This window comes from Mesoplodon densirostris, chromosome 10 (genome assembly GCF_025265405.1).
Source record: "Mesoplodon densirostris isolate mMesDen1 chromosome 10, mMesDen1 primary haplotype, whole genome shotgun sequence".
NCBI classification, from domain to species: domain Eukaryota; kingdom Metazoa; phylum Chordata; class Mammalia; order Artiodactyla; family Ziphiidae; genus Mesoplodon; species Mesoplodon densirostris.
In genome coordinates this window covers 65605283-65622028 of record NC_082670.1, presented here as the reverse complement: position 1 = coordinate 65622028, position 16746 = coordinate 65605283, and the positions used below count along the sequence as shown (strand labels likewise).

General features: G+C 44.4%; 1 protein-coding gene across 1 annotated transcript; it reads left to right on the top strand.

Moving 5' to 3' along the window:
• The first annotated feature begins 13038 nt into the window (after positions 1–13038).
• RPL14 (ribosomal protein L14) lies at positions 13039–16746 on the top strand. Its single transcript, XM_060109574.1, has 6 exons — positions 13039–13104; positions 13629–13730; positions 14327–14421; positions 15952–16051; positions 16143–16196; positions 16410–16746. The coding sequence occupies exons 1-6, from the start codon at positions 13102–13104 to the stop codon at positions 16689–16691; spliced, it is 636 nt and encodes a 211-aa protein (XP_059965557.1). The 5' UTR covers positions 13039–13101; the 3' UTR covers positions 16692–16746.

Below are 16746 nucleotides of genomic sequence, written 5' to 3'. Positions count from 1 at the left end.
CGCCACAACTACTGAGCCTGCGCTCTAGAGCCCGCGAGCCACAACTACTGAGCCCGTGTGCTGCAACTAGTGAAGCCCATTCACCTAGAGCCCATGCTCTGCAACAAGAGAAGCCACCGCAATGAGAAACCTGTTCACTGCAACAAAGAATAGCCCCTGCTTGCCTCAACTAGAGAAAGCCCGGTGCATCAATGAAGACCCAACACAGCCAAAAATAAAATAAATAAACAAACAAATAAATAAATATATATATTTTTAAAAGAATGTATATATATATGTATAACTGAATCACTTTGCTGTACAGCAGAAATTAGCACAACACTGTAAATCAACTATACCTCAATTTAAAAAGAGGAGGGGAGAGAAAGGAATGGGGAAAAGGAGCGAAAAGACAAAAGAATTCTAAAACCAGTCTTCAGGGCTTCCCTGGTGGTGCAGTGGTTAAGAATCCGCCTGCCAATGCAGGGGACACGGGTTCGAGCCCTGGTCTGGAAAGATCCCACTTGCCACGGAGCAACTAAGCCTGTGTGCCACAACTACTGAGCCTGCGCTCTAGAGCCCATGTGCTACAACTACTGAAGCCCGCGCACCTAGAGCCCGTGCTCTGCAACAAGAGAAGCCACCACAATGAGAATCCCGCACACCACAACGAAGAGTAGCCCCCGCTTGCTGCAACTAGAGAAAGCCTGAGCGCAGCAATGAAGACCCAACACAGCCAAAAATTAATTAATAATTAATTAATTAATTTTTTAAAAAGCTCTTAGAACATCCACCTGGCACACACTTAATTATTCAATACATTATTACAGAGACTAATTGAAGATGGATTCTGTGATAGGTTAAGGACCTCATCTAGACCAGGGGTTGGCAGACCATGGCCCATGGGTCAATTCCAGCCACTGCCTGTTTTGGTAAATAGCTTATAGGAGCAGAGCCACACCCATTCATTTTTGTGTTATCTATGGCTGCTTTTGCACTAAAACGAATGAGATGAATAGTTGTGGCTGAGATTCTACGGCCAAAAAGTCTAACATATTCACTATGACGCCCTTTACAAGGAAAGTTTGCTGATTCCTGATACAGATTATTCCTTTTAGTCCTAACAGCCCTTAGAAGTTGACATTTTTCACCCTTATTTTACCACAAGGGAAACTGAGGTTTAGAGAAGGCAAATGACTTGCCCAGATTCACAGACGTTAAGTATTGGGAACATGATAAAACTGTCTTTTGACAATAACGTATGGTCTCCTGTTAAGAGTCATTTCCCCACCTCATGGGAACTTTGTCTTGTAAGGAATCAATGAGAGGACACAGTAGGTCATAGAATTCCAAGGTATTTAAGTATTGAGCCAGCCAAGATATCATGAGTACTCTCACTGGAGCTAAAGGCCATCCCATGTATCTTTGTCCCTTTACTTTTTCAGAAGTGACCCTGTCCACTGGTGCAGGAGCACCAACCTTGTTCTGGGATCCCAGCCAACACTCTACTCCCTCCCACAAATTCCCCCTACATCTCTATCACCCCTTCCTCCAGCAGAAAGCCTGACCTTCTGAGGTAAATTCATTCTACAGTTGGTTCAACACAGCCATCATAAAGGACACTCTTGTCCGTCTCTGCCAGAGTTCTGCCAGCCCACACTGAGGAAAAGCCCTCATTCCCAGGCTCAAATGAGCACAGAGGCGAGAATAAACCAGATCCAACTCTCCAGAGGGAAAGGCAGTCCCAAGCTAGGATACAGGGTCCAGTCAGGTGAATTCATCCCAGGCTGCAGCACTGAGCTATCAGAGGCTAGAGCAAAGAGTCATCCCAGGATAGAGTTTTTTGAGGGCAGGGCATGTCTTATTGCCCACAGGGCCTACTTAGCACAGGGTTTGGCACAAAAAAAATATGTCCAACAAATAAGAGCTATGATCGTTAAGTGTTCATAAGCGTTTGTTAAATAAATTAATCAAAAAACAATGGTCTCGTTACAAACCTTTCAGCACCAGGGTAGTTAAACACATATACAGTCTTATAATTTACAAATTATTTTTCACATCCCCTATATAAATTCACCCTACCAACAATGTTTAGGGAAATAGAGAAAGCTTTTAAACCCCATTTCACAGAGGAAAGGAGATTAAGAGATTAAGTAACTCAGACCAACATCACACTGCCAGGGGGCGGGGGTGAATCCAGAGAGGACTCAACAGCCTGTGTTTCTACCAGAGAACCAGAAGCAATGACTGAATGTGTCTGCCCTCTCCTTGCCACACCACAGGCATGCCCTTCTTTTTTCTCTCTCTTCCCTTCTCCCTAAAGGTCTCATTTTTCCTCCCTCTCCCCTGTCTCAGGTTCCATAAAAAGGATTCCTTGACTGTACTAATGATTCTATACTAGATACTGTTGCCTTTTTAACAAGTGTGCCTCAGTTTCTACCCAAGGTTTCTCTGCAAAGTTTCATGTTCTAATAACAGAAGGTAAAGAAAATTTAAAAGGCCACTTGCATTTAAGGGATCTGCACACAACTCTGTTTCCTTTACTGAACCACAGTGATTGGATTTCAAATGTATTGAACATCCCTGCCTGCCTCTTATGCTATTGTCTTTCAACCTAACTGCACTAAAGGTTTGCAGGATCTACTGTTAAGTAGTTAGTCAGACATGAGCAGGTCCCCACCCCGTCCTGGACAGGGTCATCGTTCCCTCCCCCCACCTGGACACTGGTGATCAGAACACACCCAGAGATCCTCCATTTTGTGGTCAAGGACCGCTAAGTTTCCAGCCTCATCAGGATCAAGCAAGATAAAACCAGCAGCACAGGTTGGCACAGGTGCACCAAAAACTAAAAAGTAGCACAAAGTAACCTGGGGTTCATGATGCCATATTTGTAATAAATTAACATTGCAGTTTTGCACACACCCCCAACCCCGTGGGTTTCACTTGGGTAAGCGCCTGCGCACAGGAGAAAAGTTATATATGCTAAAGCTGTCAGTCAATCAACTTGTCAAATAACACAGGACACAGGGAGGGACCATCACCCTAAAAAACCCAACCCTATTCCCATTGCGAGGCTGCTTCTGGTTTCCAGACAGCCTGATCTCCTTTCCCGGGAACATACTTTCATTTTGCTTAACAGAACTCTTGCTGCTTAAAAACTGCTCTACGTCTCTCGATTGCATTCTTTTCTTCGGGAGGACAAGAACCGAGGAATTGCCATTTCCTTGGTGAAACTACTTCCCCTAGTACAAGTACAAACTCCATTTACTGGAAAGCCTTTTTAAAACGTTTTTTTTTTTTTTTTTTTGACCACACTGCGCAGCTTGTGGGATCTTAGTTCCCCAACCAGGGATTGAACCCCGGCCACAGCAGTGAAAGCATGGAGTCCTAACCACTGGACTACCAGGGAATTCCCTAAAACAATCTTATAAAACAGACAGCAAATCCCAAAAATATGTTCAGCAGACACATTTGCCCTGGGGCAAGTTCCAAGTACCTGTATATTCAGCAACTCAGAAAACATTCCAACCACGGTCAGTGTGAATATGGGTCAAAGTCATCCAAGACCTCATGCATATCAGCTGTCCTGAGGAATACATGTCAGGGGCAGCCCAGGCAAGCTCTTGCTTCCTTCCAGAGTGCTTCTTTCAGATTCTGATACTCTCCACCCTCCAGGAGGGACATGGACAGGTATAGTGGCCAAAATAGTGGCCAGAATGGAGAGGGCTGCATTAATGCTGGGGTAGGAGATGAGGTTCAAGTGTTACAGTGCAGCAAGGTTATTATTTGGCTGTTCTTGCCTGGGAACATCCATCTACCCACCCATCTACCTCTGCAGCTGTGCTCTACACCTGGCCATGTAGGGAGTATATCTCCCTTGAAAGCCTCATACAGTGACACCTCGGCCTCACCATTCTCCAGCAAACACAGATTGCTTGGAATGAGGGACTAAGTAATTAATCACAGCAAGAACTTTGCTGTTCCTGCACTTCAAAAATGACATGGTTCAGAAGGGGAACGAACAAGGCCTTTCTGGGGCTCTCCTGGAGGCCTGTGGCTGTGAAGACATTGTGGGGAAATTTTTGGCCACACAACATGGGCAGAGTAGGAGGAGATTCTTCTATTCCCATGCTTTACTTCATTGTACAAGGACATCAAGCCTGGGTCTCACTGTCCTTCATTTTCAGGAACCTCTGGATTACAAGGTGGCTTCACTAAACAAGTGAATGAGGTCAGTATCAGCCTGCTGCATGTCCTGAGGCAAGGAGTTGGTATCTGAAAGGGTTTATTCAACACACCATCATCACTAGGAAGTCAAACTTGGTGATGGAATAAAAAAAAAAGGTCTTTCAGCACCCTTGTGCATGCCTATTTCCTGAAAAACTTTGACGATGATTGTACACTTAGCCTTGAAAAGACACAGACACTGAGATGCTGTCCACCTGGTATTTTCTCTGATACTACTCTGTTCCTCCTTGAAAAGGGTTCCCAGAATCAATTCCAACATGTGTGTGTATGGAGGCTTCCCCACACCAACAAGAAATTCTTAGACACCAGCAGGTGTCTGAGAAATCAACTCAGTTCTGACAGTAGATACCCAGGTAAAGGGCTCAGTCTCACAAGACCACCCTTCACTTCAGACGCCAGTCTTAAGCCCAGGTCCTTACCTGTGCTTCTGACCAACTGGCTACAAATCAGAGGTTCCCAGGACATCCTCCTCGGGTCCAACTGACCTGCTAGAATGACTCACAGAACTCAGGAAAACCCATGTACTCATCAGATTACTGATTTATTATAAAAGGATATTAAAGGATACAAATTAACAGCCAGATGAAAAGACATATGGCGAGGTACCGAACAAAGGCACTTCTGGCCTCTTAGAGCATGGGGCCCTCATGTGAGCATGAGGAAGCACTGTCGCTCTCCAGGTGGAAGCTCTCCAAAAATGGGACCAAAAGCTGTCCTTTTGGGTTTTTATAGAGGCTTCATTACATACCTACAATTGACTAAATCATTGGCCAATGGCAACTGAGTCAATCTCAGGCTCCTCTCCCCTCTTCCCGAAAATCAGGGGGTGGGACTGAGAGTTCCAACTCTCTAATCACAGAGTTGGTTCTCCTGGCAACCCACCCCCAACCTACTTCTACAAGTCACCTCATTAACACAACAAGAGACACCTTTACCTCTGAACATTTAGGAAATTCCAAGGGTTCTGGCCATCTGGATGACCAAATATATATTTTCCTTATAAATCACAACATCCCACTCCTCTTCCTCCTCCCAGTGTTCACCCCATTCACTCAGGAATGCCTGCAGCAAACCCAGCTGAGCTGTGAAGTGCTCTGAGAATGCCTTTAGCGTACCATGACTTTGCCCACAGCATCTAGAAGTTTGGTGACTGGCTCCACTGCACAGGACCAAATAATAGCTGAGACCAGCTCCTGCATCTTAGAAGCCAAGAACAAATCCTTCCAGCTGGCCATTCATGGGATCACCCTCTGATCACAGAAACCCTGCAGTAATTCCTTTGGTAAACCGCAGACTGCTATTCTCTGGAAGAAGCATTCCGTCGGGAGATTCTCAGTCATGTCAACAGCCTCACAAAATCAACCAGATATTAAACAGAACTCCACTTACCTTCTTCACTCTGGTGAAAACGGCACACAAAGAGGGAGAGATTTTCTTTTGAAGAGACACCGGTGTTCCCATCTATGATCACACTCAAGAATTTGGCTGCTTTTACTGGCTCCGGGAACTTGTTCTGGGTTTGGAGCCCTGTTAGTTTATCAGTTCATTCTGCATTTGTTCAGCTATTTCGAGCACCATGTGGTACGTAGCTAATTTTCTCTTTCAAAACTGGGTCCAGTTCTGTAATATAATGTGAGAATGCATATATAACCTTGGTGTTAGTAAGCCTTCTATGCAACAGAATATTCTGTGTTCCACAGAAAATGAGGAGTTTAATGAACTGTTTTAGAGCATGACAATTGTTTGTCAACAGCTTCTAATACTCAAAGGCAACAAAAGCCACCAACTTTGCTGTGGCCTCACCATGTTCCTTAGATCTGATATGTTTCCCAAGTATTTTTTAAAATTTATTTTATTGAAGTATACTTGATTTACAGTGTTAACTTCTGCTGTACAGCAAAGTGATAGTTCCCTGTGCTATACAATAGGACCTTGTTGCTTATCCATTCTATGTATAATAGCATATGCTAATCCCCTTGTTCTATCACCATATTTCCTCAAATATTTTCTTGACACTGGACTAATCTGTATTGGCACAGAAACCAACACTAACTCCTTGGTTGTTAAACAGAAAAGACAAACCACAAAATACCCCATCCAGGCATTTGGAGTATTAGACAAACTTGCACTACTGAAAGAAACTGGGCACTGCATCCCAAGAGTCCTGATCCATTTCAGGGTCCATCAGCCTCTTTGGAAAATGAAGTTGGAAGTGAGCAACCACTGGCTTGCTAAGTAAGCTTCATTTGATCTCACTCAGGTTCCTGTGATTTAATAGGCCAATGTCCTCCTCATGATGGACATTTTGCTCATCCAAGTTTATGTCATCACCTGTGGTAAGTTTACCTCCCGCTTTGCAACAGAAAAGATCTAAAATTTCCCCATTGATGAAACCCTCAGGGTACCTTCCTGCTATATCGTCAACATTTGTTAAGTAAAAATTAGCTCTGGGGACTTCCCTGGTGGTCCAGTGGGTAAGACTCTGCGCTCCCAACGCAGGGGGCCTGGGTTCAACCCGTAGTGGGGGAACTAGATCCCACATGCCACAACTAAGTCCGCGTAATGCAACTAATATCCGGCACAGCCAAAATAAATAAATTAATTAATACATTTTTTTAAAAAAGTTAGCTCTGACTGAGAAAGTAAAACCTGCATGGCTAGTCACTGGGCAGGAAAAACAGATACAAATAAAGACAACTGTAAAGTTAACAGGAAACAATATTTCTGCCAATGAATGCTACATCTATGAAGGGTCATAATAACCCTCTTCTTTGAGTGACTACTGATTTCTTACTCATTGAGAAAATTTGTTCTCTAAAATCAATGATTCTCAGAAACTTTGATGTTTTACATTTTATCAGTAAGAATGAAACAGTTTCAATTTACAACCCAGGGGCAAAGCTTCAGAAAAGGGGTTTCTGGACAACATTTTCAAAGAAACAGGACCATGGGTTCATTTTGCTGTCTAGGGCTGATGTTGACCACTTTAGAAAGTCCTGCTTTCCTTTGAGTCTATCAAAACAATGTTTCATTTAAATTTCATCTGAACTTCACATCTCCCCACAATCCTATAACCCTCTCTCTTCTTAGTGGTCTTAGGTTGATTGGGCTTGGACCCTGTCATGTTCAGCTTCCAGGCTCCCAAGATGAAAATTTTGAAAATAGATGTGTGAATGAAAAATGTTGCCTGACATATCAGTAAACAAAGGCTATTGCGGCCATCAACCCATCAACCACTAAAGCCACCCCAACTGTGCACTCTGAGGGGATTCAGGATGGAAAAAAGAACAATATATTGGTCCTAGATAGCTAAGGTGCATATCAAAGGAATAATTTCAATGAGTCCAGACTCTTGCAACTTCCCATACACAGAAAAGCCCTAAATTCATTAACTTGAGATGTCTGGTTTTCTTTTTTTTTTTTTTTCAATTGGGATATAGTTGTTTTTGGTTTTATTAACAGTAATCTTTTGATGTTCCACTACCTGGTTTTTGTTGGAAAACTCGTATATATCCTGGCTCCTCCCTTGCCTCTTTGGAGCAGTCCCCCAAAGCCATCTGAGAGGCTGTCTTCCTGGCTTAGGTCCTCAGAAAAGCCACGAAATAAAAAATAATTCTCTACTTTTAGGTTGTGCAGTTTCTTCACTTCACAGATGTAACGTGCATTTTTCATTCCTAAATATATCATGCCAGGTAGGCATACATATGACGGCCATGCCAGTTCCATCATAACCGGGATTGGTTCATAACTCAGAAAGGTTACAGGAGCAAAGGATATCAGGGTTCTGCGTAGCTTTTGCTTCACTTCTTGAACAGGCTTAGATTTTTTTCTCTTTTGGGCCCCAGACAAACAGTTTGTCTGCTAAACTGAAGCCTCCATCCCTCATGACTGAGGGGAAAAAAAAAAAAAACCCGAGATACATCTACTCAGCTGAAGCTGACAGGTATACTGGGCTCCAGCGTGTACAGGGGGACAGCTCTGGCCACTTTGACACCCGCAGGGATTCTGGAAACAGCGAGGAAGGGGGCGAGCTGCTGCTCTCCCCCGCATCGCCCGGCCTGGAGCCGACACCAGCGCTACTCCTCTGCTCGGAGCCTCAACGCTGAAACCCGAAGCAGGACGTCCGCCCTGCCCTTCACATCCACTTCTTGCCACAGACAGGCGCTACGGCGCGCGGCTTCAGCGGAACATAACTTCCAACACAGCTCACGGCAACAGCTGACGAAACACCTCAGCCCTAGAGCATTCTACGGTCGCCATGTTTGTAGCAGGCACGGACCTTGACCCGCCTTTCCTCTGTGATTGGACGCGAAGGGACGGCGTACGGGAGGGGCGTGGCTCCGCAGGGAGAGGACCGCCCTAAAACCGGATGGGGCCAGGACGCCATCTTGGATCCTGGCGTCGTCCCCGACTTGCCCTTCCTCCCGGTGATTGGACGAGCCGGTTGGGTGTCCTGGAAGGGGCGTAGCCGGCCAACCAGACCTCGGCGTGTGCTTTGTCTGGTTCCCTTGCGTTTGAACCGGATAGATGCTTAAGATGCTCTTGCTTATTACTGGGCGCCGGCGATGTAGCGAGGTAGAGAAGGCTTGCTTGGAGAATTATCTTGCCATTATAATGAAGCTTTGAAGAACTCTGAAAACCTCCTGGGGCTGCTTTGAAAGGTGTCTTAAGATGCTTCTTCAGGGACTTCCCTAGTGGTCCAGTGGCTAAAACTCCGCAATCCCAATGCAGGGGGCCTGGGTTCCATCCCCAGTCAGGAATCTAGATCCCACATGCTGCAGCTAAGAGTTAGCATGCTGCAACTAAAGATCCTGCATGCAGCAACGAAGATCCCGCATGCCGCAAATAAGACCTGATGCAGCCAAATAAATATATTTTTAAACATTTATTTATTTTTATTTTTGGCTACGTTGGGTCTTTGTTGCTGTGTGAGGGCTTTCTCTAGTTGCGACGAGCAGGGGGCTACTTTTCGTTGCGGTGCGCGGGCTTCTCATCGAGGTGGCTTCTCTTATTGTGGAGCACGGGCTCTAGGGGCGTGGGCTTCAGTAGTTGTGGCTCATGGGCTCTAGAGCGCAGGCTCAGTTGTAGCACACGGGCTTAGTTGCTCCGCGGCATGTGGGATCTTCCCGAACCAGGGCTCGAAACGGTGTGCCCTGCACTGGAAGCCCTTTAAAAAAAAAAAAAGATGCTTCTTCAAGGATGGGCTTCCCGGGTGGCGCAGTGGTTAAGAATCGGCCTGCCAGTGCAGGGGACATGAGTTCAAGCCATGGTCCAGGAAAATCCCACATGCTGCGGAGCAACTAAGCCCATGCGCCACAACTACTGAGCCTGTGCTCTAGAGCCCAAGAGCCACAACTACTGAACCCACGTGCCACAACTACTGAAGCCCACGCACCTAGAGCCTGTGCTCTGCAACAAAGAAAAGTCACCCAATGAGAAGCCCGTGCACCGCAACGAAAAGTATCCCCGCTCACCACAATTAGAGATAGCCTGTGCACAGCAACAAAGACTTAATGCAGCCAAAAATAAAATTAAAAAATAAAATAAATTTAAAAAGAAAAGAAGGGCTTCCCTGGTGGCGCAGTGATTGAGTCCGCCTGCCGATGCAGGGGACATGGGTTCGTGCCCCGGTCCGGGAAGATTCCACATGCCGCGGAGCAGCTAGGCCCGTGAGCCATGGCCGCTAGGCCTGCGCGTCCAGAGCCTGTGCTCCGCAACGGGAGAAGCCACAACAGTGAGAGGCCCGCGTACCAAAAAAAAAAAAAAAAAAAAAAAAAGAAGAAGAAGAAAAAGAAAAGGAAAGAAAATCCTGGTTTCCTTTAAAAAAAAAAAAGATGCTTCTTCAAGGATGCAGTCATCTTTCAGGGAGAAAGATGGGGAGCACATTCTAGGAAGAGGGGTGCTGACTGCATGAAAAGCCACGAAATGTAGCTCTAGCGGGATTAGGGGAGAGGGGCGCAGAATGGCCAGAGAGAAGAAGCTAGGAAGGGGTTGGGGTGAGATTATGGAGGGCTTGAATGGCTAAGGAGTTTGGACTTTATCCTGTAGATTAGGTGATAAAAATGGACTTTTGGAGGACTTTAAACCAGTGTGACATAACCATTTAGTGAACTCTAGAAAAATAATTCTGTAACTGGAGAATCCCAGTCTTTCCCAAAGTGTGTTCAGTGAACCACTTGGGGAGCTTGTTTATTACATGCAGATTCTTGCCCCTCCGCAGACCTGCAAATCAAGATTCTCTGGTTGTACAGCCAGGAAACACATTTGGGGGAAAGAAATGCACAGATCATAAAGGGAGAGATTTGAAAGTTCACAAGCTGGACACATTCGTATAACTAACACCCAGACGAAGAAACTCTCCAGCAGCTCAGAAACCCCCCTTCCCCCTCCAGCCATTGCTGACTGCACCAGGGGTAAAAGTGACTACTTCTAATATCTTAGATTAGTTTGCCTGTTTTGAATTTTCTATAAATGAAATCACAGAGTATATACTCTGTCTGGTTTATTTTTCCGTGTTGGGTATAAATTCATCCATGCTGTTCCCATGTAGTTGCTGTTGACTCCATCACTGCAAACTTCCACAATTTATCCATTCTCTTGTTTATGGCCTTTGGGTAGTTTCTAGTTTGGGGCTGTTACCAAGAAAGTGCAGCTATGAATATTTTTATTCACGCCTTCTGCTTTATAAATTATAAAGCAGGATACCAAGGCCTAAAGACTACCCAATTACTGAGCCCCTCCCTATTCAGGTACTGTACCAAGAAAAGATTTCAAGGTTCTGCTTTTATGGAACTTATGTCAATTGGCACAAAACTACAACCTAAGTGAATGGAAAAATCAGTCGAACAATTGCCATTATGATAATAGCTCTAAGGAAAACAAAAAGCTGAGCTAGAAAAGGGAGAAGTAGAACTGCAATTTTTTTATGTGGTAGTCAGGTTAAGTCTCAGAAGAGGTATCTAGAAAAAAATACAAGACATAAGTTGCTACTGCTATTCAATGAGTATGAAGAGGGAAGGGCATTCCTGGCAGAGGAGACAAAAGTCACAGCACAAGACAGTTCTTGGTGGCCTGGTCAAGATCAGTGTGGCTGAAGAAGCACAATGGTAAAGGAGGGATGACATAAGATGTGTTTGGATATAGGAACACATGATGCAGGGGCCTTGTAGGCCAGAGTAAGGAGTTTAGATTTTATTCTAAATACTGTAGAAAGCCACTAAAGTATTTTATTTATTTATTTATTTATTTATTTATACATATTCTGGACACAAGTCCCTTATCAGATATTTGATGTGCAAATATTTTCTCCTATTCTGTGGGTTGTCTTTTCATTTTCTCTCTGTTTCGGCTGTGCAGCGTGGCTTGTAGGATATTAGTTCCCCCACCAGGGATCAAACCTGTGGCCCCTGCAGTGGAAGCGTGGAGCCCTAACCACTGGACCACCAGGGAATTCCCTGAAGTACTTTAAAAAGAAAGTGATGTTATCCGATTTACTTTTTAAAAAGACCCCTCTGACTGGTGAGCAGAGAACAGAGTAAAGGGAGCAATGGAGAAGGCAGGTCACTTAGAAGGCTGCTAGAACAGTCCTGGGAATATACACTGGCAGAGAGCTTAGAGGAAAGGACTGAAATACATTTGGGAATTGTCAGCACAGTGATCAACACCTTAAGGATGAAAGTTAACATTGCCATATTGGGACAAAGATATATTCTGCGGGTGTTCTGATGTGATGCATCAAGGGCACGGCATTTCTACGAAAAAATGCATAATCTGAATCTAATCATGATGAAAAATACAACAAATCCACATTGAGAGACCGTCTACAAAACAACTAGCCTGTATTTTTAAATGTCAGTACTATGAAAGACAAGAAAAGGTTTACTACAGCTTTTAAAAGACTAGACGTTATAACTAAATACATTGTAACCCTTCATGAGATCATAGACCAGGAAGATTTTTTTTCATTTGCTGGAAACGACATAAATGGAACAACTGATAATATTTGAATAAGGGGTGCAGATTAAATAATAGACTATGTAGGAATTCCCTGGCTGATGAGGATTCTGGGATTTCACTGCCGGGCCGGGTTCGATCACTGGTCGTGGAATAAGATCCCGCAAGCTGTGCCCGTGGCCAAAAAAAAAGACTATGTTATTATTAATTTCATGAGTTCGACCACTGAACTGATTATGTAGAATAATGTCCTTGTTTTTAGGAAATATCACATTTAAGTGTGTAGAGATAAAGGAACATCATGTCTGCAATTTCCTCTCAAATGGTTCAAAAAAAAAAAAGATTAAAAGATAAAGCAATGGAAAATGTTACCACTTGGGGAATGTAAGTGAAACGTTTATGGGAATTATTTGTACCAGTTTTGTAACTTTTCTGTAAAGTCTGAATTATTTTAAGATGAAAGGTTAATAAAATTACTGGAGTCACTTACGGAAAGAAAAAATCTAGTATTAAGCCATTGGTAACATTTAGACAAAAATCGGGAGAGAACGTACTGAGTAGCGGAAGGAAAGATGGAAGAACGTTAAAATAGGAAGTCGAAAGGAATGAGGACAGAGTCACAACAGAAAGCACAGTTTCTGTGCCTTCACCCTTAAGTCTTAAGAGACAACCTTCCTACAAATTACCCGCGGTATCAACTAAGCCAATCCAGCGATTCCAAGTCCGGGAAAAGGAGCGCGGCTTCCGCACGCTCCGGCGAGCTCCGGCTTGTTTTCCCAGTGAGCATGCGTGCGCGTACGGGCGAACGTCCCAACCAATCGGTGCCCACGTCGGCGTCTCGTTCATCGCAGGGGCGGGGCGGCCTTCTACACATGCGCACAGTTGGGTGGGCTTTCTTCCTTTCCGCCAAACGCCGCCAATATGGTGAGTGTCCTACCCGTGGGCTCCAAGTCTGCCTGCCATGCTGTTCCATCTCTGCTTGGGTTGGGGAGTGGAGGCGCGGAATGGCGCCCAGTGGGTCTTAGGTAGCGCGCGGTGAGGGTCCTCGCGCGGGCAGGACATGGAGTTGGGAGCTTTCCGGATGCGCGCCCGACGAGCGCGTGTGGGGCCCGGTAGGCCTGGCGCTGCCTGGGCCACGCGTGCGCGCTTCGTCCCCCTGCGCCGGACCGCTGGGGTGGCCAGTCGCTTGCCCCGGCCGCTGGGGCCAAGCCGGAATGGGGCTGGTGATCCGGCGTGCAGGCCCCGTAGGCCAGCGGGAACTTGGCTTTTGCCGCCGCCGCCTCCGCCTCTGCGGATTTCGTCTATCTTAGGTTGTTCCATGGCACCTGGGCGTGTTACCCTCAGCATTCTTTTTCCCTGTTCTTAGCCACGCTACCTTTAAGCTGCAAAGCCTTGCAAACTAGAGAGTATGTTTAATCATTTTTTTCTCCCCCACCTCTCAATTTTAGGTGTTCAGGCGATTCGTGGAGGTTGGCCGGGTGGCCTACGTCTCCTTTGGGCCTCATGCCGGGAGGCTGGTCGCGATTGTAGATGTTATTGATCAGAACAGGGTAAGTACAAAGGAAGAGTGTCACAGCTTCACATGGCAGTGGATGGTATGCAGTGTAGGTGATAATGGTAATTGTCCCAACAGACGTCTTAGGATAGGAGTACTACGGGTGGTAGCTTTATTTTAGGAAACAGCCAGTGCAGATAGGGGTTAGGAGTATGGACTTGAATTGGCGGGTACTGCTGGGTTTGAGTAATACTTATGCTCCTTCAGCTAGGCAGAGTTTTTAACTAATTATGGGCTAAAACGTAGGTGAGGTTTAAATCAGTTATTATGTTTAAAGCAAGTTTAGAACAAAGCCAGGCACACAGAATGCCATTATTTGCTATTGTCACTATTAGAACACCACAACTGAGGGATTGACCAAAGGCCGTGAATAATCATAAAGTTATTTGTTGGGAATGCAAGGGTTAACGATTTTAAATTATATGTAGTTGGGTTTTATGCTGTGCTACTATTGCTAAGTCTTTTTAACCTTTAAAGAAAAGCATTTAAATATAAGGATTTGATGATTCTGAAAGGAATAATATATAGAGTATCTGCAGTTTGAATGCTGTTACATTTTTACACTGAGATCCTTGATTTTACGTCTTCTAGGCTTTGGTGGATGGACCTTGCACTCAAGTAAGGAGACAGGCTATGCCTTTCAAATGCATGCAGCTCACTGACTTCATCCTCAAGTTCCCACACAGGTAACTATCCACCAACCGTCACCGCTCCCCTAGTTTTGTTAATGCTAGCAAAAGTTTGCTTAGTTTAATTTAAAAATGTTTTTGCTATTTTGTTGTTTTTCTCTTGAGAACATAGTAAGCAGTGTGAAAGTGAGAGCAGTTTAGAAGAGGGATTTACATCGTAGAAGTGGACAGGCATTATTTACTTCTAAAATTCCCTGCGGTCCAGTAGTTCTCTGGCTTTCCCTTTATCCAGATTTCCCATCCTTTTTCTCTTGTTCCCCTTTCTTTGAGGTTTTACACAACAAAAGCCTCCCTATATATGTGGTTCCCACAACATATGTTAGTCCATTTTAGCTTCAGAACAAAACTACCGATTGTCTCTTGGAACTCTATCATTAGTTGAGCTTTTCATATGTGTCGGCTATTAAATATTTAATATACATCATCTCCTTATGACAGCCACAAAGAGGTTCTATTCCCAGTTTATAAGGGATTAAGGCAGTCATTCTGTGATTCTTGACATGATTTAGGTTATAGAAGTTAAACACTATGGTGTGTTGCTGTGCAGTGACAGTTGTTTGCAATGGAACATGCGCTGTGACATATTACTAGTTTATTTTCTAAGCATACTGGGTTTTGATATTTGAAAGGAATTTCAAAATGATTATAATTCCATTTTATATGGTGTTTGAACACATCTTTATAAGCGTTATTGTACAAAATAAAGGCATAAGGCATAAGGATTTACTTTATGTCATTTATGAAAAGGAAAATGCTTTCTACACATCCACTATTTGAGTGATATTGTATACATGATCAGGTGATTTTTAAACCCAGAAAGTGGAATGGTTTGCATATTTTTATTAAAATTGTGTGGGGCTTCCCTGGTGGCGCAGTGGTTGAGAGTCCGCCTGCCGATGCAGGGGACACGGGTTTGTGCCCCGGTCCGGGAAGATCCCACGTGCCGCGGAGCGGCTGGGCCTGTGAGCCATGGTCACTGAGCCTGTGTGTCTGGAGCCTGCGCGTCCGGAGCCTGTGCTCCGCAACGGGAGAGGCCACAACAGTGAAAGGCCCACGTACCGCAAAATAAATAAATAAATAAAATTTAAAAATAAATAAATAAAAGTGTGTGTTTGAGATTATAAGACATCCTGGCTTAGTGAACACCGTTCAAACAAGTAAAAGATATTGATACATTGTGCCAGGTGGTGTGTTTTCTATGGAGACAACTAGAGCTGGAAGTAGAAAAAATGAGAAGGGTTCTTCTGGCATTTTCCTTATGCTTTTTTAATTTGAGGGGTATAAATTGTGCTTTTTCAGAGGATGAAAAGCTGTCCTTGGATCTATGTGGCTTCAAAGATGATATCTGTTTGTTTATTTATTTTTTGGCTATACCAGGTGTTAGCTGTGGCATGCGTGTGGGATCTAGTTCCCTGAGCAGGAATCGAACCTGGGCCCCCCTGCATTGGGAGCACGGAGACTTAGCCACTGGGCCACCAGGAATGTCCCAAAGATGGTTTCTTAATCTGTGGTCTTGGCTCTTTCTAGTGCCCGCCAGAAGTATGTCCGAAAAGCCTGGGAGAAGGCAGATATCAATGCAAAGTGGGCAGCCACAAGGTGGGCCAAGAAGATTGAAGCCAGAGAAAAGGTAATGATTTAGAGTCATTTGAATTTGGACCTTTTCTGGGGAGGATTAGAAGGTGGTATGACAGAGGTTGTTTTATTTATTTTTTAAACAGAAAGCCAAGATGACAGATTTTGATCGTTATAAAGTCATGAAGGCAAGGAAAATGGTAAGTTTTTAATTAATTCAGGATTGTTGTATTCCAACCCTAAACTTGTTTGTCTGGTTAATTCTGCTTGCCTAAGCTTATAGACCAAAGTTGACTTCATAGGAGTCTTAGACATCATAAGGGTTGTCTTCTGTACATATATATTCCATACATATAAGATAGACATGTGTTTTGTATGCATATATGATAAACATTTCTATTGAAATTTTTCAGAGGAACAGACTAATCAAGCTTGAAGTTAAGAAACTTCAAAAGGCAGCTCTCCTGAAGGCTTCTCCCAAGAAAGCACTTGCTACTAAGGGGGCAGCTACAGCAGCTGCTGCAAAGGTTCCAGCAAAAAAGATGACTGCTACGGGTAAGAAGGCTCCAGCCCAGAAGGTTCCTGCCCAGAAAGCTGCAGGCCAGAAGGCAGCACCTCCTCCAAAGGCTCAGAAGGGTCAGAAAGCTCCAGCCCAGAAAGCACCTGCTCCAAAGGCATCTGGCAAGAAAGCATGAGAGCATAAGAGGCTGTTATAAACAGAATAAAGGTTCTTTTTGACATGCTGGCAAA